We start from the raw sequence: 25,554 nt of genomic DNA on the forward strand, positions 1-25,554 counted from the left end.
ACGGATCACCGATAGAGCTCTCACCGAGTGGTGAGAATTTAATTCTCGGCTGAGGGCACATTTCTAGGAGTTGTGAATAGTGGTTGTGTACGGGTGGTTCCAGCGCCCACGTGAGCACAGCCCCATCCCCACTTGTTCCACCGAGACTTATACACGTCCCTGAGGTCTCTAGTGGGTTCGCCCAGCTCCTTTTCTCCAAAAAAAAGAGCTCCAGTGAGAAGAGAGGCAGAATAATAAGATTAGCATGAAAAAGTGGGAACGTTTGCTTACAATGTTTGTAGTTGTGCTCATTTTATAGCCTTCTCAATTTTCTCTCTGACTTCTTTAGGGGGCTTTTTAGCATGAAGGTTTGTCATCCTATGACAAACATCTACTTTTTAGAAGAGAAATACATCATGAATCTACAAACAAATACAAGAGAAGTTCAGGAAGCTTGACAAACTTCAGTCACAAACAATTGATAGTTCAGGAAGCTTGACAAACTTCAGGAACAACAACAGAGGAGTTAACTACACCCAACAAAAAAAAAAAATCCACCATGTTTACAGATTAATAATCTCATGAATCTACAAATAAATACAAGAGAATTTCTGTTGGAGTCCTTGACATCTGAGGAAAAACTTCTTAGAAGAACACAAAGCCTAAAAACCCATATATTGAACAGGAAAAATACATGAAGTTTAGACAGAAAATAAGAACAACAAAAACTCTTGATTGTATATTCAGTTCCTCATTCCTTTTGTTTCATTGCTCAGAACACCACGTGTCTATCCCAAACGAAATTAACCGCTTTAGTATCCACTCAGCATTAATGCCTCCAACTTACTGCTTTTGTTTTGATGATTAAATCTCAGCCATCTATCTGCTCTGCCTTGAAATAACACAGGTTTCTGGATGATCAGATCACCACCGTTGATCTTCAAATACAGATACTCTGAGTTCTCCCTGTTTCTCACTAACATACTTACATGACATTCAAAACCTGAACTGCAGAAATATATACAGAAACAGAAACACTTCAAACACACATAATACTCATACATAACCAGCAACATACACAAAAATGGTGCCACTGATGAAGAAAATTCGGAATTAAAATTTAATTCCGAATTTTCTGCCTGCTGACCTTTTTCCTGTTCATAGAAACTGTTTTCTGTTCACAAAAATTAATATTGAATAATACTCGCATACAGAATGATAAGCAATTCTGAGCCATCTCCATAAACATTTCTAAAAAAATAAAAATAAAAATATATTTCACAACCGCTTCCATTTTCTCATGTTGAAGCCGTCAATACAAATCACATTGATGTTCATAATCAACCAAATACATCGAAGATATTCTTCTGTATTCTTTTTTCAGGTCGAAACTAATTTATAGATCTTCCTGACAAAAATTGTTATTTGTGAAAGTACATGTGGTCCTGCATCCGATGATTTCTGTCCCGGAGAAGGAAGTCTTTGTTGCATTTAACAGTATGATGTCCAAAATGAGAGGCTCCCAAAGAACAACCACCGCATTCATTTTACCCCCGGCTAAAATGTTCTCCATGGATTGCTCATTTTGCCGCTCCGGTGCACGCTAGAATTTTATCCATGGCAGTGAAGTAAGGCCAGCTCTTCTTGCTTTTCTCATCAATCTTGCTTGCCTGCAGAAAAACAAGCCAAAAGCTCATAAATGCTGGAAGACAAATAGGGTCGAAAATATCAAGTTTCTGAAATAGTTCTTTTTAAAATCTGAGACAGAATGACAGAGAAAAAGGAAAGGACTTCATCAAACCAGAAAATCAATGAGAAGATGTGAAAATTTTCAAAACATCAGAAAGGAAAACAAATCATATGTCCCTCACTTGAGTTTTTTAATGACTGTAGAAATGGAACCAGATAATGAAAAATTCTACCCATGCTTGCGGTAATAAGGAAGAATGTTTATATGATAACATAAATAATCACACACAATTTGATCTTTTCTTAATTTAAATTAATTTGCATGCTAGATAAGAAAGAAAATTCATATATTAAAATTTCCCAAGGATAAAGAGACGATAAAACAACCTCATATTTCTGAACAAGCGAAGCCCACAGAGATTTGCACTGTGATGAACTCCGGTTTATTCCATGGCTCAACAAGTCTGCAGATACCTCATCCCACAAAACCATTCGTGCCTTCGTAGTCTGAAATCTACTATCCAACTCAGCACGCTTTTTTATTAATCTTTTGATCTCTTCAGGCTTCCATTTGTTCCGCCTAGAAGATTTCTGGCCGCCTTGCTGAGACTGGGCCAGATTGAGCATCTGATCACTGCAGTCCTCGCTGTTTTCACTGTGTTGTGGATTCTCTTCTGAAATGGGGCCAATTTCAGCTTTTGAGACCTCACCAGCTAGCCTTCCTTTGAGCAATTCAATGAGATCTCTTGATGCTGTTGACGGATGTAAAGATGCTGCTTCTATATCAGAATCTGTACTGTCATCATCCCCAAATACGTCTTCTACATCACTTTCTACTGCACAAAACAAAGTCAAATGGAATGATAATGAAGAAGCATAGTGTCTTTTGCAATTTCAGTAAATGCATGATGGTTTGAAATAGCAGAAGTGCTGCCAATAAAATAATTTTTATTAAGATTTTTTACTTTTATGTCCTTGGAAAAAAAAAAAAATGATTCCGCAACTTCCATCAAAAGGTTTACTGCAATGGACATGGAAATATATAATCAAAATTCACATAATCACACTTGGAGCACACAATACCTTCAGTGTCTTCTTTCACAACATTCCTCATGGAATCCATGCCATCAGAAATCAAATCACCAAATTTCACATTTGAACTACCACTTGAGGATAGTTCAACACTACCACGAGACTTACCAGATAACCTCGTCCTCAATTCCTCACCTAGCACTGCAGTAGAGTTCTCAACAGCAACTGCAACGACTTCAGGCCTTTTACCACTGTATTTCCTTACAATCTTACGCAGGACCTCAGATACTATCCTTTCCATGTGTGCCAAAGGGCAAGTGACAGGACAGCTTGACAATGCCGCATGTGCACCCTTATAAAGTGCATCTAACAGTTTTCCTTTGTCAAGCCATAGACAGCGTGTTGTGATTCTCACCTTTCCTTTCAAACATGCTTCTGATCCATTCACAGCTTGTTGCCGCATAATTTCCATACTGAAAGAAAGGCACAGACAGATAAAGTGCTGATCCATTGTTTGCACAGCTTGACAGATCATGAAAAAAATACATAACAGTGAAAGTGCACATTCGCTAAATTTTTCAAACAGTAATTACTGGAACAATATAGGTGAAGTAATTTATCCATAACACACAGAGAGATGGATGATTAAATAAAGCACATGGATCCTACAATTCCTATGTAAATGAAAGCTTGACAGGTAGCCTTCAAGCAACAGCTTAAAGAAAGGAGGTAACAATATAGACGACCATCAGAATATTTTCTCCTCCACACAGCATAACTTCACATCAATATGCCATAGAATTAATTTTTCGATCAAATTTCAGTTATGGCTGGCACAACCTCTATAAAACAAATGGTTTTTTGCAGCCGGGACTCACTAAAAAGCTCAGATAGAACAAATTATCAAACATTGGCCCAAGATATTAAGTGTATTATTGTTGTTAACCAATTAAATACCTGACAATGATTACCCCATCTGATGCAATCCTTAACCTTTCATCAACACACAGTTCTTGTGAAGTTCCAAATGCTTTGTCACCATCACTGTACATCAGCTGTCAAAGTAGACATATTTAGTATTAAGAATTATTCCTTTCAAATGAGGAATTCAAGCCAGAAATACAATCCTTAACCTGCAATTCCTCTTTTCCTAATGGAGTAAACCCATTTGATAGAACTCTTCGGTTTCTAAGATGTGAAACTCCAAGCATCTCTCCATTCTTTATTACCTGCAACCAATAGGACAAGCTGGGTACATTATGGCTCCAGTAAGAATGGGTTCTCACACACATACACAGATTAAAAAAAAAGAGCTGATAATAATAATGACGATACACCACATACAACAATGTACAAAGCCATACAAGGGAAAAGGTTGATAATTTGAATAAAAAAATCTAATTGCATATCTCTTACAGCAGTGTGCCGGATACCAGTTGATTTCCCAAGCAACTCATGCTCCTTGAGGAAGAGGAGTTCCCCATGGACCGGTAGAAAATGTTGGGGTTTCACAATCTTAAGAACTTCTTCCTGCAATATTAAAAAAAGATTTGCAGAGTGGGCACATTATATAGCTCATTATTAAAAAGAACCCTCAAGGGTAAAAAAAAAAATTATTTATCTTATTTCAGTTGCACAACAATACTGATAGAGACAGAATACTACCTTCTATATAATTAGTATGTCAGAATGGTGCTTTTCCTCAGGATGGTTCTCATATTTCCTTCTATAAATTATGGCCCCTCTCTCATGCCCTACATGTCTAGGACTTTTCTCCAATAGACTCAACCTAATTCAAATTCAATACAATTCTTTCGAGTTTCATGGTATCAAGGAAACTTTTTTCCCTTTCTCTGATCCCAAACTCTCAAAGTGCTGTTTATCCCCAACTCTGCTTCCTAGGTTGAAATTAGACAAATTCCTACACTTCTAAGGCTAGGTTTCCCTTCTTTTATTCCACCTACTATAGCTACATCAGCCATTTACAGACTTTTTGCCACAGAAAAAGATAAAGAAGACAAAATAATAAGAAGAACAACAGCAGCAGCAGCAGCAAGAACACTTGGGCATGTTTCATGCTTCACAGCTGCAGTCACCCTGTCACTGCCACCTGCAGCCTGACTGCTGCCACTCTACCATATCCAATTCACGCCCCACCACCCAAATCTAGTCCAGACCACTAGCCAAATCTTTTTCACTCAGCACTTGCATCAGCTTGATTGCTGACAACCCGAATTTATATCATGTTGTAAACAACCTCTGTGGTCAAGCCCAACTTATTTATAGGCCCATATCAATGGATATTAATTTTCATGTTTCCTTTGATGGACCACGCTCCCTCTCTGGTAATTGTCTAGTCTATGTCATATTCAATCCAATTCCTCCCAAGATGAGAATAGCAAAGCAAACAACACAAAAACGATAAACATGCAGAAAAAAGGTAACCATATTCTATACAACTCATCACAACAAACTCACAAGTTCACCACGGTATCCATGACCAGATGTATGCAGGCCCTCATTTTTACCCATAACAATTGTAGAACCAAGCTCAGATATTCGATTTAACATCTTCATTACCCTCGTCTCATTTCCGGGAATGACCTGAAACAAAAAAAAGAGCTCACATTTGCCTTAAATCAGTTAACCCTATGAAGGTCACAACATGCAAGATGCAACTAACTACAGATAATAACTTGCATATCTTAAAATTGCAATTCAGAAAATTGAAATACCAAACAATAGTAAAAAAGAATTGATCACAAGATGAACGCAGGAAAGTTTCCAATTTCCAGGATATCGAGTTGAATGATACTTTTTCAAATAATATATCCAACAATAGGGTCCACCATAGCATTTCCACATTATTAATAAAGCTTGAATGGCAAACCAAAGTAATCTAAAAATTATGCAAGTCAGTGTCAAGGATGAAGTGGGAGTAAAAATTAAGGTAAGCATCTGCTCAAGCTATGAATCAGACACATTATGGTGCTCACTGATGAAGCTTATTTATTAGTGGGGAAAATACCACAGGAGATCATGGCGATAGAATAAATCAATAAGAGGTATTCAAGTTGCATGCACGTAATAATACCACTTGTGATTATTGAGAAGCCTCTACCTTAGCAACAAAGTAAAAATGGAGAATTCATCATTAGCACAGAGCCAAGTACGTGATGGAATGGCACTAGGTGATTTCTTCCAGGCCAAATTGGGCCACTTCAAAAATCTATTAATATAAGCCAGTAGGAAGCTGAACAGCAGATGCTGTCGATTTCAAAAATTGGAGCAAAATAACCAACATGTGAGACACAGAACTGTAGAGGATGTTGTGCTTGCATAGATACTCACATGAAATTATGAACTTAAAGATAATAATTAGGGTATTGAAGGTTCTAATAGCATTTATGAATGTAAAGTTAAAAACATTATATGATGTGTTAAGGTATCAATGTCACACTAAAAATACTGATCCTTACTCATATCAAACAGCAAACTTACAAAATGGCAATGTGTTAGAAGAAGAGAAAGTCAGATGGGGGAGCTGATGCACTTGGACTGCACCCGTAGTATTGTTTGTGAATATCAGGTTTAAAAGAATGCCACTGAATGTGTATGTATTAGGACATGAAAAACTAGATCACTGCCAAAGAAATATCTACATCACAAAAATAAATAAATAAATATTTTTATGCTTACGTAAAATTATGTCATGCATATATCCACAAACTCAAAAGGAAGGACTAAAATCACCTTGGCTGAATACAAAATCACATCATCCTTATTTAGTTTGAGAGAATGACTGCCCCCAAATGAAGCAAGATTCAAAGCAGCTCGTGGTTCTGCCTAAAGCAATGCTGGAAAATGTTAAGGGCAACCTAGAAAGTAAACATTTTTAAGAAAATCCTCTCTAGCATGAATAAATAAATTCTCTTACTTGAGATCCAGTTGTAACAATCAACAAATCTCTAGGAGAATAGCCATCAATATCCTCCACTTTTAACTGCGTGAAATAGAAACAAAAATGATTTCATAAGAAACAAGGACTGCTGCATAAAGAGTATGGCCTGTTTATTGCTGTCTCCATTTGAATACAATATCCAATGTAAAGCAATCACTGACACACCAGTTATTTAAATTATAACTATAAAAGGAAAAACCAGAATCTAAAAAAATAAACAAACAACCAATAAGTAAATAATAAACAAAAGAAACTTCGTAGAAGAAACTCCTTGAGAAATTTAAGTGCCATATTTGAATGAAAATAGAACTCAATGAAGTAATTTAATCATAAAATAGAACAATGACAAACACAGATCACCAATTCCAGCATTGTAAAAGCAACCACTATATATATCGCAAGCCCAATTATCATAGCTTGCATGGTCTCATTGCATGCCATATTAGCATATTTCAGTGCTTCCATTGCAAAGAGACCTATTTCTTTCCATATTGACTTAATTTCTCCTTTTCAAAAACAAGGCCACCAGTTTCATTTCATTTAGATCCTTAAACAAACCAGGTTACACAATTCTTTATTGTTATCTTACATGAGTCACATCACAAGGTGCTCTAGATCCAACCAACTTTTTGCCCAAAGCAATGCAAGACTAAGCGTGCATTCTAACCTGATCACATGCAAAGAAACCCACAAATGGATAACATCTAAATAAAGATATAACCAGAAACATGTGAAGTGTATGTGTTCAAGCCAGTTCTCGCCATTGCTGATGTGCATAGCATTGGGTTTGGGTTATCATGTGTCTCAAAGGACCCTAAGGAACATAGAAAATCCCTAGTAGCATTAATAATTCATGACAAATCTATATTGATTAGTTAATTTTTAGTTTTGGTATATACTGGACTCAAAAGAACTGAGTAGTTGATAATAAAAAATGTAATCATTTATAAGGACACATTCTACAACTTCAACAAACATCTTGAATACCAAAAAATCAAAACTCAAAGCTCTTCATCAGCCACATCCCAGGGAATGCTTGCTGAAGAAAAATGCAAAAAGTGTGTCAATCAAACATAGAAAAGATATACTGGAACAAATTTAGTATAGAAAAGATATACCCAATTAAATTTAGCCAAGTTGAGAAATAGTAGATGCACATATATTTAAATAAATTTACCTAGCATGAAGACCCGAGTGTATGGATGTTCTTTGCTATTTTAAACCAACAGTGGAACAGACACACTTCCCCCTCAGGGCACATCATTAAGAGCAGTGGCGGAGATGAGACAGGAACAGCTTGGCTATGTTATGTATGGTATGCCATCTTGAGTAGAGACATGTCCAGCTTAGGTAAAGGTGCTCATGACAGGGGCAACCAACAATTGTCCAAGCACTTAAGTAACCAGACTCTCCAAAATTTTTTGGAGATGCTAAACTTGTTAGAACACCTTCATGCCCAAACCGAATTCTTGCTACAAAATTAGGTGTTGGCCTCTTTAGAGAGGCAGCCAGCCTTCTTAAAAAGAAGAGGAGAGGAAAGACAAATGAACTAGATTTTTCATTCATAACCCTAACCCCAATACATCATTTGCCTTGCCAATTGATAATGGGCTCTAGACGCCTACTAGCAACAACTTATGCTTATCATACTTTGCCTCATATCCTTAGATCATCCCCAAATTCAAAATTCATAACCTAATAAAGCAGCATTTTAACAATACTTTCTCCCTCAAACCCTTGTTCTAGAGGTTGAACGTTCAGAAAACAGGATGCAAGTCCTCCCACAGCTCCCATGTGGGATCTCCAGCTAGCAATCCCTACCACTCCACCCCAAGCTTGCTCCTTTAAGCAACCCAACTGACAAACCCTCTGACAGTTGACCATTGCCATCTGTTTCACAATAGACTGAAGAATTGCCCGGCAGCCGCTCCCGGCCGAATCACCCATCTTACACTATTGTCCATCCTCTAGCACGAAGTTCATCGTTAAATGCTGAAAATTAGAAGTGACATCTCTTATCCCCTCCAACCATTGGATGCCCAGCACTAGGTTAGATACTTGCAGTGGAAGCAGGGAGGCATTCATAAGATAACAAGTTCCATCACTAGAAAGCTTCATGCGATCGATGATAGTTACCTCAAAATAAACCGTATAATCTACCCTATGTCCCAACATACCAGCCAACTGCCTATTAATGAAGTTGTGAGTGTTTCCACAATCAACTAGCAAAAAAATAGGCTGTCCTTTAATTAAACCAATAACCCAAAAAGACCTTCATTGCCTAGTCAACCTCCAGTGTTTCTTTATAACCTATCTCTACGCCTAATAGAAAGAGTTATTGCTTCTTATAATGGACCCATGATGAGAACTTCTCATCACAATTATGCATGACCTCTTTTTTGCCATGTCTGCATGTCAACTGGAGGCAGCCAATTAAAAGTGTTATGCAGTTTTCTCTCCTGGCTCTTTCCTCCATTTACCAAATCAGGTGCTGCTGCCCAAGTTGCCACAGGGCCCTGTATGGATGTTCCCAGCCTAAAACCATTCCACAACCTCTTTGTCTTCAGTTAAATTTTTCTTCATGCATTCTGGCCAATCCAATGGCTCGCACCATATTCTCAGGTTGAAACATGCAGATCTTAGAGGCAATCCCCTCAAGTCCACATACAATGCTTCCAATAAGTGCCTTTTGTGTCCATTCTTTTACCTACTTAGCAAGATCCAAATCAATTTTGAAAGATTATGTCAAAATCTTTATAGGTAGTTGGCCTGAACACTAATAGCCTGCAGTAATGCCCTCCAAGATAATTCTTAGTGTTTCTTCTTCCACCACTGAAGCCATTAAATGGCCACTTGTAGTGGAAAGAAAAAATCATTACCTTCTGATCCTCTGCAGTCCATTGGTATTCAAAGAACTGCTCTGCATAGCAAACCCAGAAGCTTGAAGCTGGCAAACCCACATTGGAAGATGAGAGCTTCAGGAGGGAAGGCTGCCTTGGACTCATGGGATCCCTTTCCTGTCCACCGTATTAGGAAAAGTTAATCCTTGTCATGCAGATCTGTACACCACTCAAACCAACTTCCCACACCATTGGGACATAGCGCAGCACAGCACAGAAGGTTTGGAGCATCAACCGGCCTCCACGCCTGCTGAAATGTTGGTCATAACAGGCACCCACGTTAGGTGCCCCATTGCTACCAGCACCCATGTTGTTGCTGCCCTAGGGTCCCCTGTTGCTCCCACCCATAGACTGAAGCCACCAACCATCCACACCAAGACCCAACTGTCACTCCAGTGGTTGCCAATGTTATACATTCTTGCTAGAAGTTGCCTTTGCCAAGGAGAAATCCACCACTACCCTGCAAACTGCTTGCAGCATACAATGGGTTGTCACTGTAGTTCTTCTCACCAGTGCCTATGTCAAAGCCACCAGACCATCCTTCCTGCATAGTTGTCATTAGCGCCTCCTCTCCTAATAGACGTTTCACTCTCTTAGTTGCTTCCCGATCCTTCACAAGTTTGCCAACAACAATTCCATGGAGCCATGCTGTAGGTAGAAAGCCTACATCTTGTCTCATTTCCTCCTTCCATTTCGCAGTTGACATCATGACTACTCTCCTTGCCTCTTTCGTTCCCTCCATCTCCCAGTCCTTTAACTCAGGTTTCAACACCTTTAATCAACTCCATCCAAGGGTTTTGACCAACTGTTGTTAGAACACTTCCATGCCCTAACTGAGTGTTTGCAATAACATAAGGGCTTCAACCTCCTAAGAGAATATGACAGGGTGGACAAATGAACAAGGTTATTCATTCGTTAAACTATCCCTAATACATCATTCACCTTAAATACCAATTGATAATGGACCCTCCTAGATTGGACCTGGACACCTACTAGCAGCAAAGGACCTGACTCATGCTAACCATACTTAGACTCTTAATAGACTTGCACACTCAGACCAATCCTAAATTCAAAATTCACAACTTAGTGCAACAATATCCTAAAAAAGTTGGATTGGAGAACACTGATATCTTTGACAACTGAGTTTAATATCCACAAAGATTTTAAGATATGTGAAGTTCTACGAAAAATCCATACAAATAGAACATACAAAGGAACCCTCAAAAGATGACATACCAGAGTTGAAGGATCCATTGGTGCTTTGCCATCTCTAAAAGCAGCATCCAAGTAAGTCCTCAGAGACATTCCAACAAAGACCTATTCCATTTGCCAAGCAACTGAAGCTAGTGAACAAGAGGGTTTCTTCATCCAAAAATAACCGAACAAAGAGAATGTCTTCCATCAAAGAAGAATAAAGTGCAACCTATCTGTGTGACAATCATTTTAATGGAATAGCACAAAGCTCACCAGTTTTCGACCAGTTAAATCAGCAGCTGCCTTAACACTGCCAAGACGATGTATGTTTGATGCAAATTGTGTTGTTATGACTCTTCCTTTGGCAGCTGAAATATGCCTTAGTAAGGCATCTCTTACAACAGACTCACTGATAGATCTTCCAGGAGACAGCACATTGGTTGAGTCACTCATCATCTAAGTATTAAAGATAAAAAGAGGAACTCAATTTATCAGCATTAGTAAAACATTTGGTATAAGACACACAGTATAACAGAAAAGCCAAGACAGAAACAATTGAGCAAAAATTAGTATTAAATCGAAGAAACGAAGAAAATGAGTTCCTAAGCATGGATATGTAAAGAAAAGAATTCAAAGAATGTAAAATCTATGAATAAAGTTATAAGGAGAACGACAATTTCATATCAGTGTACTACTTACTAAAGTCACCCCTTCCTTTGAAAGCTCCTCTAATGCTGCTCGATCAAAAACTTTTCCATCCAAAGGCGATTCATCAATCTACCAAAGCTCAATCTCAATATCATGATAAGATATTAGACCAAGAAAGAGAAAGCACATCTTAGGAGTAAACCTTCCAGTCACCGGTGTGAAAAATTGTGCCATCGCTACAACGAAGTACCAATCCACAACAATCAGGTATTGAGTGTGTTACACGAATAGGCTCCACCTCAAATGGTCCAGCAAGAAATCTTTTCCGAATCTTAAGCAGCTTGAGCCGGGATGGGACAAAAATTCCAAACTCTTTCAGACGCTTCTTTATAAGCTGTCACATGGAGAATGTTTATTTCAGTATTTTGCTCATGTCAGAGGATACAGACAAAGATGGACTCTATGCTACAGTGATTAGAAAAGTTTATTGGGATATCTGATTTAACTTATGCAACATTCAAAAGGAAGGTTCTTGTGCCAATTCGAAAGATGATGGGCTGAAGTAAAAAGCAGCTAAGTCTCTGACAGTTGCAAAAGGCAAATTAGTGCTTCAATTTGAAACTAAAAACCAAGAACAGCATAGATTTGAAGTGGCTTCTGTAGGACAATCACAAATGGCTCTTTACTTTAGAACATCCTTTCCTTCTGAAGATTGCAACATCAAAATAGAAATTATCAATCCATACCTCCATTGTGAAAGATGAAGCAAAAATTGGTGTATGGGCATCCAAAGCTGGGATTACCTGTTTAGATGAAGCAGTCAGTAAAAGAAATGAATAAGAGCTAGACTAACTTTACAATTTTTAGAAGAATAATTAACTCCAAAAGCAAATTTTGTCAGTGGCCAAGAGTAGAACAAAAATAAAGAACTGCAATGGAACATGCAAATGATATACTAATAGTATGCTTCCAGAAAAACATGGATTCACTAACCATCATGACACAGTTTAAATTGAGCTACAGAGAAACCAATACATAAAATATGAATATGGGAAAAATTATGCTAAATGTAATTCTCTTAGATACTATCAATAATCAAAACAATTAAAAGCTAAAATTCCATATGAAGCTGGACTGCAGTTGTACACAAAGAAAGTACCCAAGATATTGCCATTACAAATTTGCTAAAGAGGCAACTAAGGACAAGGCATATATAAACAAGAGACCAAAGTAGAGTCAAGCAGAAAATTGTTGCTCACGTTCTTCAAATCTTGTGATGATGATGTCGTTGAGTTTTTCATAGCTTTTATTATTATTTTAATATAATTCATTAAAAGGGTAAATATTAAGTCGATGATCCAGTTGATATTAAGTACCTTTAATCAAAATAATTAATTTTAATTGGAGAGGAATATTGTTACGCAAGAAAACAAGATGTTTAAAAAAATGGAAACCACATTTCACATAGTGCTATTATTAATAATAAATAATGCATAACTAATGACATATTGTATTGGAATAGCCCCCTTTTTAATAGTTGAAGCATAAGAGTATCTCTTTTTATGTATTTTACTTGCCTTCTTAGCTCCAGCTGTTCTTTCCTTTTTTTTTCTTCTTATTCTTACTTTCTCTCTTTTCTAACAAGCACTCTCCCACCTTTCTTCTCATTCCTTAAAAAAATATCTATTTATCTTCTCTGCCTTTTATTCTCTTGACAGATAATTAGGAGAACATCAAAATAGGGGTGTAAAGGGAACCTGATCTGACCCAAACTTAATGGTACGATATATGACAATTCACCCATCTGCTAATAGGACTAGTTGTGGGTTTGAATTGTGTACCAAAATACATTTCAAATTTCGTTTTGGATACACACACGTCCATAACCACTAACCAAAAACCGACCTCATCATTTTACCATATTTGAGTAATGGATGTCATGTCAATTAAAAATCCCACTATAGCATCTCTACATATATACATAAACCTTATCAATGTGTAATATAATCTTACAATAAAGACAATATGGATTACAAAATAGATCATCTCAACTAAGTTATGTATTACATCAATATGCAAATGACTAGATTATATGGCTAGTATTTCTTTTTCTTTTCTTTTCTTTTCCTTTTTCCTTGTTGGTTTTGAAATACTATGCACGTAAATCACGAGAAATATAATATAGGCTTCCATCTTTTTTATCTCTCATCATCTATGCCCCTCAAAGTTAGCTAAAATCACATCCTAAATCCGAAAGGAAAATGAAAGCATCACAAATTTTAGTATATTTCTAGTGAAAATTTTGAAGGACCAGTTCCCGCACCCTCTCAGTGATGAAACAATATTTTTCTAATGAAAAAGAAACAAACTGCTAATGAACTAGAGTAGTCACAAAAACTCTTCACCAAGATATACAGAACATATTAAGCAATTTTAGCTTCAAATCAGTGACACTATTAGTCATCCAAAATAAGAAGGATTTTAGAAGAAAATTATAAAGAAACTTAAAAAATCCCTGACTGGTAAAATATGAGATGGAAACTGTCAATCAAATGTAAATGTCTAAACAGTAGAAGAAAACTTTACCCAGGGCAACGCACCAATGTGATCCTCATGACCATGTGTGATTACGAGAGCTTCAATTTTATGGCTCCATCTTTTTATGAATGTTGTATCTGGTATAACTTTCTGGACGCCCAACTCATCATAACTAACAAGGACATAACACAGCTAATCAATACGGAAGGAACAACATAACGAAAAAACCTAATGAAGCTAACAGTCACAGGCATATAAAATATTTGTAAACCAAATAAAATAGATTGGCAAAAAGTCATGGAGGAAATACTAGAGAGTATCCCCATGCAATAACAGGAAATGACAGAATCCGATAGTGCTGATAATGATCCAAGATAACAACAAAATAAAATTGACATACAAAACTATCACAAATAAGGAAAAGCCATAGCATCAGCAGCAAAAAGTCTTCCCATGCGAAACATTTGTAAAACGAGTTAAAGAGATTGGTACGTGAAAAGGTGGAAATCCTGAGAAAATAGCAGTAGAAGTAAAGATAATGTCCACATTGTTTTCATGATTCAAATAACAAGAAAATGAGATCACAAAAAGGTAAAATAAAAGGTAACAACATCAATACTCAAAAAAGATTCAGGACAGAAAAACAAAATAACCTATTGGAATGCAACAATTAGGATAAAGTTCGTGAAACCTACTCCGGAAACATGACTCCAGCATCAATCATGATGTACCGATCATAGTTCCCAACAAGCATACAATTCATTCCAATTTCTCCCAAACCTCCAATTGGAAGAACCCGGAGTGGTGGACCATCAGAACCTTCATAAAACTCCTCCATCTTCCTCTGGACCGAGTCCTCCATGCTTTTCCTAGGCCCATCACTTCTCCCAGATCTTCTCCGAGGCACCTTGGATTTCCTTCCATCTATAAGAAATCAAGTCAACGAGAAAGAATAACACAATATCAAAGTATCATTTAATTTGCAAGTCAAGTCAAATAGGATGCCATTTAACAATAACGGTGTATTCAGATTGCAGGAACCTAGAGCAAGAAAAACTTTAGCACAAAGACACTTTATGTCAGTTTACCCTCATTACCCAATAAATATAATAGAAATACATAAAACAGATAGATAAAAGAAAGTGTAGCAAATATAATACAAGAATTTACAAAAACCACTTAGGAAATAATGGATTTGGATTTATATCTCTCTACCCTTCATCAAACTGCAGGGACAATGTAGCCAAAATAGACAGCTAAGAACCATAATTTCCATAAACAAAGCCTAATACCAATCAAAAAGAACAGAAGTTTTCTTATTAATCAAAACATATCACCATATACAAAGGAAAGAAATGAAACAAGCAATGAAAGAAAAGGCAATAAATATACTCTAACAATCCGCAAAAAAAACCACCAAGAAAGACATGGATGTCACATCATGTCTCTCTATCATGCACACTGAGGGAACAGACATCGCCAAAATATACAAGCAAAGAGCCATAAATTAGAAGAAAAAAATCCTTAAACCAATCAAAAAAAGTAAAAAGACAGTTTTCTATCAATCTAAACAAATCACCATTTTTAAAAAAACGTATATATATACACACACACAATGAATATACTCCATAACTCTACAAAAACCACCACGATAATAATTAATTACGAGCCATTGCCCTCGGCTCTTCAGAAACCTAGAGAAAAAAAAAAGCTAAAATATCCATCCAAGAACAAAATTTTCGAAGAAAAACCATAAAACCAATCAAGACACAAGGGGAAGACCTGAAACCGATGAGCTAGTTCCAAGGGAGGCGAAAACCCTGGTTTTTATCCGAATCCTAGGTCTCTGGGCAAGCCGGCAAGGGCAAGAAGAAGGGAAGGTCCTCAGAGAACCCATTGCAGCCCTCTCGTGGAGGCCAAGGGCCGGAGAAGAGGGAGATAGCAAGGATAGTAGAGCCAGATTGGGAGCTCCCTCGCGCCTTTGCTAGGGTTTTGGAGAGGGTTTTCAGAGACTGAAGATAGAGAACAAAGAGAGAAAAAGTGGAGCTTTTTTTAGCCGTTGGGAAATATCTTGCTCTTCTTATCACATTGCCGAGCTTCACGTGATCCACACGTGCAATGAGGGATTTTTTCATATAGATCCGTTGAATTATTAATTTTATTAATTTTATTTATTTTATATACCTAAAAGATATTACATTTGCTCACAAACATCCAAAAATTATTAATATTTTTTTGTATATTTTTTTAAAATAATCGATTTTTTTATATTTTTATTTTTTTCTCGTTTTTGATTTATAAATTTACAAAAATAATTCTATAGTTCAATATTTTTTTAAGTAAATCTCTCATTTTCAAATTATATTTTTTTACCCATTTTATTTTTGGTAAAGATCCACTTTATGCACACAAAGATAATGAGATTTAATCATATTTTAAGGTTTTTAGACAAATTTTTTTCCTAATTTTTTTAATCGTTTAATTTGCGCACCCTCATCTGAAGACGAGAGATTTGGCTGTTAGCCAATATTCACATTTGGCTTCTCGTTACTATTATTGTTTTCAAGAGTTTTGAACTCAATGTCTCATTCGCATTCTCCACAATAAAGTTAAGCACCGCTGGCCATGAGCCCTTTAGTATTTTCCAAATTCTATCTTTTGAGACTTTATAAACCATTAAATAGACAAAACTTATAAATTTTAGTTTTTAGCAAGAATAATTTGCTCATTTTAACCATAAAAATAATTAATACATAAAAGAGGTGTTTTTTATTAATTATAAAAAAAATGTAAAATCACTATAAACCATTCTATTCCATTTTTCATACAGAGCAATACAACAAATAAAGGAATTTCTCCATGATTTTGAGAAAATTAGTATCTAATTTTCAACATTCTATTTCTTTCATTCATTTCTTTTTAGGCAAAAGGGAAAATGCCTATAAAGCACAAACAACAGCAAAAACAGGAATAAAGAGTGAAATTGATACACAAGATGAGGGAATTTACATTGAGAGACCAAGTTAGACTAACAATGATACACCGAAAAAGTCCTGTTCTTCCACATTGAACTCAAAGTCCTACTGAATTTCTTCGATTTCGATATACATAATGATTTTGTTTCAGACACTGTTGCATTGCCATTACTGCAATCTTCATTGTGTTGTTGTACACATGAGAGAGCCGGCTCACTCTGCCGCTGCTCCCGGAATAGCTTTAGCAGTTTTTGTGCCTTCTCAATTCCCCTCGTCGTCCCGCTCACTGATATGGATACCAGAGCTGGAATTACACCTTCTTGGAGTACCATCTGGCTGCATATCTCGTCGCCATTGCACAATAATAGAAGACAAGACACGGCTTGTTCTTGTTCAGATGACTCACCGGTGTCCAGAAGCATTGCTAATGCTCCTATCAAACCGGACGTTGACACGATTTCATGTTTCCCGGCTTTGCTTGATGAGAGGTTTATCAAGACAGCGAGTGTTTTCTCTGCCCAGGCATATCGAGAAGACTCGGCAGATGACACAAGAAGTGAGTAGAGAGCATCAACAATGCCGGCAGCAAGGAGGGACGGGATGTTTGAAGGATGAGTAGAGAGATTGTAGAGGGTGTAGAGGGCATCATGCTTGCAGGAGGTGCTCGCGGAGCTGTCCGCCTGAAGGAGCTGGACCAGAAAGGTAACAGCCTGACTCGAACCGATGATTGGTTTGGCATCATCAAGGCATGAGAGGTTGAGGTAGAGGGCGGTGGCTGATTCATATATCTGTGTGTTGAAAATCATTTGCTCCAAAAGAGGCATCACTCCCGCAGATAATAACATTCCCTTATTCCTGAAACACACAATCAAAGTATGATTAGAACCAACATGAATTCAAAAGAAAATACAAAAAAGAGACGATTCAGTGCACATGGTTATTCACCATCTGTTTCTTAAATTACCTATTATTGTTAACGGCAAGGTTAAAAAGAGCCATCGCTCCGGCCTCCTGAGATTTTTGATCGCCATCGTCAATAGCTGACTGCAAGAAGTGGATGAGTGCATCGACAAACCCATTTGCCCCAGCATAAATCCTTGCTTCTTCGTCATCCTTAAGCAAAAACCTTAACTGTTCAACTGCTCTACATCGTCTCCTTGCACTCTTACCTTCATAAAGTACAGTCAACAAGCTATCGTAACTTTCAAGCTCACCGGCTGCCCTATCCTGGCAAGAACTATTATCTTCTAAAGTACCCACGCCATTCCCCTCAAGTTCCTCGGAAATGCAGCTCTCGTCCAAATGATGCATCATAATACTCTTTGGCTTGCAGGAGTCTACACTCCCTATGGATTGAGAATCAGTACCCTCCAAAGCCAACCTTGAATAACTGACCCCAACTGACTCCGGCGGACTGCATGGTATCGGAATCCCATTTTGTTCACACCAACTAGCGATCAGGCCCTTGACACAGTAATTCGGTGTTAAGCTGAGATGGCAGAGCTGTTGCTGAGTTTTAGGACAGGTGCTGTGCCCATCATTGAACCATTTCTCAATGCAAATTCGCTCATAAGTCTGCCCTGATGAAATTATAACCGGGTCAGACATTAGCTGCAGGGAGATCGGACACCTGAATTCCTCAGGCGGGATAGGCATATTTCCTGATGTCTTGCTATTTTGCTTGAAATTGAACGACCGAAGTTTCGACAGCTGCCTCTCAAAAGCAAGACCATTTGTACCAGCACAGGAGATCTCTTCAAAAGATCCTAAGACAGTGGGTGAGCGTGGTGTCGATCCTTGAGAATCAGTATCATCCCCAATCTCACTCCTGAAAATTTTTGAGTATTTCCTCATGAGACGCAACAAATACGAGACAATGGATTCCTTCCGCTTGTCTTCTTCAGCACGTGCTCTGTCAATTAGCTTCTTGAGAGCTCTTCTCTCAGCAAGAGCTGATCTAGAGGATGTAATACCCAACCTCGACGTGCATTGGTGGAAGACTTCAAGTTCTTCATTGTCATTCAGACTGCCGTTACATTGCCTATCCTTCTGAAGCAAAGAAATCACTTCATCGCCTACAGCTTTCTCTGACTCATCCAACGTAAAAATGGTTTCTTCCAGCTCACCGACAATCTCCATAATCTAATAAAAAGAGAACAGGAGCCATAGTCAAATTATCAGTCAAAAATACAAATTCACGAAATTCAAAATTTGTAACAAAATGCTTCGTAAAACAGATTCAATGTGCTATTCATTTAAGTCTGAACATCATCGTTGGGCAGACATTGCTTTCCTATTCAGGCATTTAATTCTATGTTAAAAGTTCAAATAGCCATTGGTACATAAACATATACATTCATAAGCTTCAAGAATTTTGGGTGATTGAAATTTCTTTGTGCATTCAACATTTGTGCTTCATATAATTTCTCTTCATCATTCAATTCTAACAAATAAAATGGCCAAATCCTCAAAGCTCGTCTCACAAGAAAGTATACCATAAATTCTTAACCATTCCATAGCTATGATATATTCATCTGGTTGACTTATCAACCTTTCTCACAGTGACCGCCAATTTTTTAGTCTATTTTAGAGTGAAAAATTCAGACAAAAAAAATACATTTATAGTGATTTTCCTTTTTCCACTCATTCGACAAATTAACTTTTGGCACTGTCATCACTTCATTCTAACAAATCCATCAAGTGTGACAAAAATGAGATATCGAGCTCTGGTGAACTGGAAGAACCGGAGAGTAAAAATTTCAAGTGATCGAAATAAATACCTGACAACCAATATCTTCCGGGACTATGCCTTCAACACGCCTAAGACTCTCAAGAAGGGAGCATCTCGCCCTCTTGAATTTCATGAGAATGGGATCGCCAGTTATAGCCTAAAAATTAATAAACACAAACAAGATTAGTCAATAACATCAAAGTAGAAAATCAGCCATCAAATAAATACCAAGCACTTATGAAGTACTCCCTCCGTTCCTTTTTATCTGTCGTGAATAACCAAATCTCACATACCAAGAAAGTTGGTTATTTCACATAATTTAATAAAAAATTAGTTATCATTCCAAAATTACCCCTAATTTATATCTTCACATTTCTCTCTCATATTAAATTTCAAGAAGAGAATTGAATAGAGTGTTATGGTAACTTTTGGAAAAAAAAATAATTAATGCTTCTTGATGTTCAAAAATGATAGATAAAAAGGAACATGGGTTTATGACAGATAAAAAGGAACGGAGAGAGTACAAATTATTCAAGCTTTATACTCAGCATAAAGAACAAACCAAGCTGACTTTACAAGTGTGCACAAACCATAAGAAAGACTATGCATTTCCAATTAGAACTACCAAATTAAAGATTACTTATGACTAATAAAATGTACTCAAGGCGCCTACTAACATCATGATTATCACCACATTAAAAAATTTGCAAGTTCTGGCAAGTGACTATAAAAGATGCCAGATGGTAACCTATCAACAAGAACTCAAAAGAAACGACCAAGTGAGAACTATGTTTTCAGTGTTTGAGGGAGATCAAACTTTTCAAATTGTTCGATATAACTATAAAATTATCAACCAAGGAAGAACAAAAGGAATAAAAATCTTATGCAGTCAACAAATAGAATATTCCACTCCATGCATGATACACTAAAAAAGACCAAATCCAGCTTGCTGGATTATAAACAATTCATTACCTTATCAAACTTTATGGCAGTCAACCAAGAGAAATTAAAGTTATCGATGAGGAGGGTGAGTGGATGGAGTTTTTCAGATTGTTCAATTTGAACCAAAACTAACAGAAATCGAAACATCTCAGGTACTATCAACAGGAAGTGTACTCCATTTATTCAGAGGAGATTAAACTAACCAGGTACAGTTTGCTGCATTCTGAACAATGTATGAGAAGGTTCTTAGCCTTGTCGAGAGAAACATGCAACGAACAAAGCGCTTGTATCCCAGACTTGCTCCTTGGTCTCCCTGCTTCCAATGCCGGAAAGATGGCCAGAACTCTACCAACAATTGTTGAAAGCTTTCTACACATCTCTCCATGCAGCTGCAACATACACAGGCATAACACACTCTAATCATACATTCAAATCAAATATAAATTACAACTCTGCATTACTTATGCTAGATCTCATAACTCTGCAACAAAATTAAATTGATATAGGAGTAACTAGAGTGAATTATTTTCAATTAATTGAACATAGAAAAACTAAAAGTTCAAATTAAAACAGGAAATGTGACAGTAATATTAATAGTTTCCAAGAAAGTGGGGAAAAAGATCTGCATTTCACACCTTTGCATCACCATTTACAAACAGACTCTCTTCAATCTCAGCAGCATCCATAGTGTCTTCCAAGGAATGAATTCACCTATTTCAAAATGGCCAGCAAGCATTAGGTTTTTCCCCAAAAACAAAGAAAAAATTTCAAATTAAAAAGCAGAAAAATAATGAACCAAAAAGGAAACGTTGATTAAATTCAAAAAAGTCAATATCATAATCAGTCTCAACCCAAGCAAAGATTTTTACAAAACAAAACACACAGAAGTCCCAAAAACTCCCAAAAAAAATCAGCCAAAACTTTCAAATCACCAAAAAAAAAAAAATAAACCCCCAAGAAACACATCCCTTGCATAGAATGCAGCACAAGTTAAGATTTTTTCCGTGATAAAAAACTTCAAAATCCAAACTTTCTCATCTGCGAGCTTCCAAATCAATGAAAACATACAAACTAAGATATTCACAATGGGTTTCAAATCATACCAAAAGAATCAGAGAAAACCCAAAGAAGCTCTCATCCACATGAACCAAGACAGCACCAAAGACCTCAAGAACGATTCTTTAGCTCCACCAAAGCCTAGTATTCCAAGTTCGATAGAAGAAGCAGCCCCTCAAGCTCCAACAAGCCACCCAGAGAGAGAGAGAGAGAGAGAGAGAGAGAGAGAGATGAAAACAAAAATTGAATTATTGGAGGGGGTTATATAAGAAAAATGAAAATGATTGTTAAGAATAGATACTCTGAAGGCTTTCCAATTGAAAATTTAATTAATTATCCCGCTAATTTTAATTAATTGAATATTATAATGATAATTATATGATTAGTGGACGAGAAGGCAATTTGGGGCTTTTTGGTGGGGTAGCATTTGAATTTGAAGTAGATCCGTTACGTGGCGGTTTCTGATTGGTGGAAGTAGAAGATTATTGATTTAAATTTTAATTAACAAAAAAATACAAAAATAAAATTAACTTAGGGAATGAATTAAATTTATTTTAAGGTTAATGAAGACGAGTTGATGTACTATGACCGTTCTTAAGTCAAGTTTTTTTTTTTTTTTAATTAATGTCAATGTTCTATGTACTGAGACATTGTCATTTAGAATGTAGCGTGGACTAATAAATAATGTTATTAATGAAACCTATTAATTATGATAATCTAAGTAAATGAGTTAAAATGGATTAACAATGAGTATATATGAAAATATTTAAAATATAAAGAAGATGACAAAGTTGAAAGCTGTATATTTTCAAATCAATCTCATTCGATGTAAATGTTGAACTTAGTTTTGGATTTTTCTTTGCCCTTGTCTTCATTTTTAATCATGCATATATGTATATATAGAGTGTTTATATAAGTAATAATTTATACCCAAAGATCAATAATCTAGTGAAATTAATCTAAGAGACTGTTTGATTCACGGTAATGTAGAAAGATTACCACGTGTTACATGTTAATTCGGAAATATTACCATATTTTGTATTGCATCAGTGGTAATGTAGATGGTTATATCACATTACCAATATAAGAATATTATAAAAAAAAAATAGTAATCCTATTATAACTAAATTTGGTGTTTATCTTGGATTACCAAGCATATAATAATCTTATGACTAATAAACTATTCCGGCAATAAGAGTTCCCAATAAAACATGATTATATCAAATTACCACAATATTTTTAACCATATAATATTCCACCCTATATTACTATGGTTATTTTGTTACGTGGTAATATGTTGTTACCACGAACCAAACGGTCCCTAACTGTAAAAAGCATTATTGTGGAGATTTAAAAACCTCGAGTTTAAATCCCACTACACTCAATGATATTAACAGACGATCAATACTCAGGCTTTGTATATGCCGTAATTATACTTTGTTTGTTATATTTGCCAATAATAATAATAATTCATATTTAGTAATTAATGTGATTAATTTTGGGTAATGTTAATTATCCTGCAAAATTATGTTGAATTATTTTATTGATTTGTTTTAAAAAATATTTCTTTGATTTTCATTTCTGCTAATAACCATTTAAAACAAGAGAAAGTGATTCTTAAAAAAAATTATAGGTGTTTTTTAATTAAAACCTAACCTAGATTTACTTAATATTAATTAAGATATATATTTTTTAAAATTTAACATTATTTTTAAATTAATAAATACAATTATATAAAATAAAATATATATATATATATATCGTAAAAAATTGTTTAGTGGGATAACATGAATGTACCAACCAAAGACATCTCACTTTTTTTTAATTATTTATTCATTTTATTCATTTTTTTTCTTTTCTATTATATATAAGGAAAATAAAAATATAAATAATAAGAATAAAAGCCACAATTGTGCACCTGGATTTTGTACTGTATGAAAAGATAGAACAAATTAGAGTGCCCACGTGAGTTCCCCGTGCTCACAAGTTTTCCTCACGATCCATTTCTTTATATATATATCTATATATTTATTACTAATAATTAATAATTATTTATTTTATTCCAATTTATCTATCACTATATATATATATATATTTATAATTAATAAAATATTAATTGGTCGGCTGTGAATGTGATTCCCCGGTCTCCTGACCGGCCTTTGCCGACTCTCTTTTGTCACCTTCTTAAGTTTTACTCTGTACTAGTCCTTCCCTTCTCTTTTCCTTGTCAATTGACTCTTTTGCCCCTCTCAATTGATTTTTTTATTTTTTTTACCAAGATTAGTAGTTAAGCGGTTAAAAAAATAATGACGTATACAAACCTCGACGGAACAAATAGAGACGGGTTATGCACACGTTACACTGGAACTACTTGTAAATAACAACTACTCATACTTCAAAAATATATCATCTATGATTCAAACTCTCATAAATTTTTTAATGTAATTATCAATTTATCATTTTATTATATAATAAATAAATAATAAAATTTATAAATTCATGCTAATAATAAGTCATGTCTCGATTCGGTGATAATTATCGCGGAATGAGTCCACTAGATTATTTTTCACTAATAGAGCTGGTGGTTGTTGGTGCCTCCTAATTGACTCTATTGCCTTCATTTAACGATGGCTCTTGGATGGATCTCGATGGCATTGTTGGAATTTCAGGTTTTTTTAAATTTTAGAGGATTTTTGGATTTGGCTTTATCATCCAGGTGTACGGCTATGAGGATTCCTATGAGTCCACGTGGCATGGTTTTGACCGTTAAATTTTCAGCGTTGCGTCGTTAAATGAAAAAGGTCAGAGATATACTCGGGACATGCCGAAATAATTAATTGTATTAGTGTACCATTTTTAGATAAATGATTTTATATATATTTTTTTTTAATAAAAAATGGGATTCGTTTTTTAAAGCACTTCTCATCTCATTGACTAGTTGAATAAAATAATATTTTAATTTATAAAATAAATTCTATGTCCATACGATTGTTTAAAGTGTATGCTAATTTTTAGACAAACATTTTAAATTTTAGTGGAAAAAATCTAGAGTTGCTTGTTATAAAAGTTAGGCATTTAAAGTCGACTATCATATTATAAAAAATAATAATAAAAGAACATAATAATAATATAACTTGTTATTATTATATATATAATTTTTATGGGGGATGGGTAAGAAACTCTTTTTTCATTGGAATACAATAAAAAAATTAATTAAAAATAGGGAAAAATGTCTTTTATGCCAGATTTCTGTATGTAATTAAGATATGATATGTATGTTTAGTATTTTTTTAATTTCAAATAGCAATTATGTGGGCCAATATATTTAAAAAACGTTATGATGGTATATGTATAATGTTTTTGTGAAATATACAATGGACATATCATCCAGCAAGTCAGTGGATTACAAATTTTTCATAAAGACATCCTTTAAATACCGTTTAGTGTTACCATCATCACACATACAGTGCTAACCAATAATCGTTGCAAGGAAACAATAATAAATCTGCATAGTTCTCTGTACAAGTTATAATTGTTAGATGATGATCTAATGGTTATCATCAAATATCTGCGTACATATGCAGTTTATGTTTACCAGTATACATATATATATATATGAGAAACCATTAGTAGTTAAGGAGTAACTCACCATAAAGTATGCAATGGCCCAAAAGTTCAAAATCTTGCTCTTATAGTACTATCCATCTGTGATGTTCACGTGTTATACACTCTAGCATATCACTGTTCATCACTAATATTTTTTGTCATGATATAGGTCTAATGTGGGAGGAATGGTATTTTTTTCCTCTCCAATATTGAATAATGGAGTATTCATTATTATGGGTTATTAAATCACTAGACTCATATACTTGTGTATCTACATATCCTTTAGACGGAACTTGTCCCCTA

At 35.6% G+C, this 25,554-nt stretch overlaps 2 protein-coding genes across 4 annotated transcripts; both read right to left on the bottom strand.

Moving 5' to 3' along the window:
- Positions 1-1,195: 1,195 nt before the first annotated feature.
- On the bottom strand, positions 1,196-15,977 carry LOC120253446 (ribonuclease J). 3 transcript variants are annotated; one of them, XM_039261796.1, is made up of 17 exons: positions 15,724-15,977; positions 14,637-14,865; positions 13,990-14,113; positions 12,150-12,206; positions 11,606-11,797; positions 11,455-11,532; positions 11,029-11,211; positions 10,798-10,878; positions 6,638-6,703; positions 6,454-6,546; positions 5,179-5,304; positions 4,117-4,230; positions 3,834-3,929; positions 3,658-3,755; positions 2,752-3,173; positions 2,056-2,501; positions 1,196-1,649 (listed from the first exon to the last, which is right to left on the bottom strand). In XM_039261796.1, the coding sequence occupies exons 1-17, from the start codon at positions 15,836-15,838 to the stop codon at positions 1,560-1,562; spliced, it is 2,610 nt and encodes an 869-aa protein (XP_039117730.1). In that variant the 5' UTR covers positions 15,839-15,977; the 3' UTR covers positions 1,196-1,559. The 3 variants fall into 3 exon arrangements, with proteins under 3 accessions (XP_039117730.1, XP_039117729.1, XP_039117731.1); XM_039261795.1 differs by having other exon boundaries at positions 2,056-2,504; XM_039261797.1 differs by lacking the exon at positions 15,724-15,977 and having other exon boundaries at positions 2,056-2,504; positions 14,004-14,113; positions 14,637-14,771.
- An 858-nt stretch (positions 15,978-16,835) lies between these two features.
- Positions 16,836-21,844, bottom strand: LOC120253448 (U-box domain-containing protein 45-like). The gene is made up of 6 exons (XM_039261801.1): positions 21,693-21,844; positions 21,225-21,300; positions 20,793-20,978; positions 19,697-19,804; positions 17,881-19,058; positions 16,836-17,771 (listed from the first exon to the last, which is right to left on the bottom strand). Exons 2-6 carry the CDS (start codon positions 21,273-21,275, stop codon positions 16,970-16,972), a joined length of 2,325 nt encoding a protein of 774 aa, XP_039117735.1. The 5' UTR covers positions 21,276-21,300; positions 21,693-21,844; the 3' UTR covers positions 16,836-16,969.
- Between the last annotated feature and the right edge of the window lie 3,710 nt (positions 21,845-25,554).

Source organism: Dioscorea cayenensis, unplaced genomic scaffold, assembly GCF_009730915.1.
Source record: "Dioscorea cayenensis subsp. rotundata cultivar TDr96_F1 unplaced genomic scaffold, TDr96_F1_v2_PseudoChromosome.rev07_lg8_w22 25.fasta BLBR01000079.1, whole genome shotgun sequence".
Lineage (NCBI taxonomy): Eukaryota > Viridiplantae > Streptophyta > Magnoliopsida > Dioscoreales > Dioscoreaceae > Dioscorea > Dioscorea cayenensis.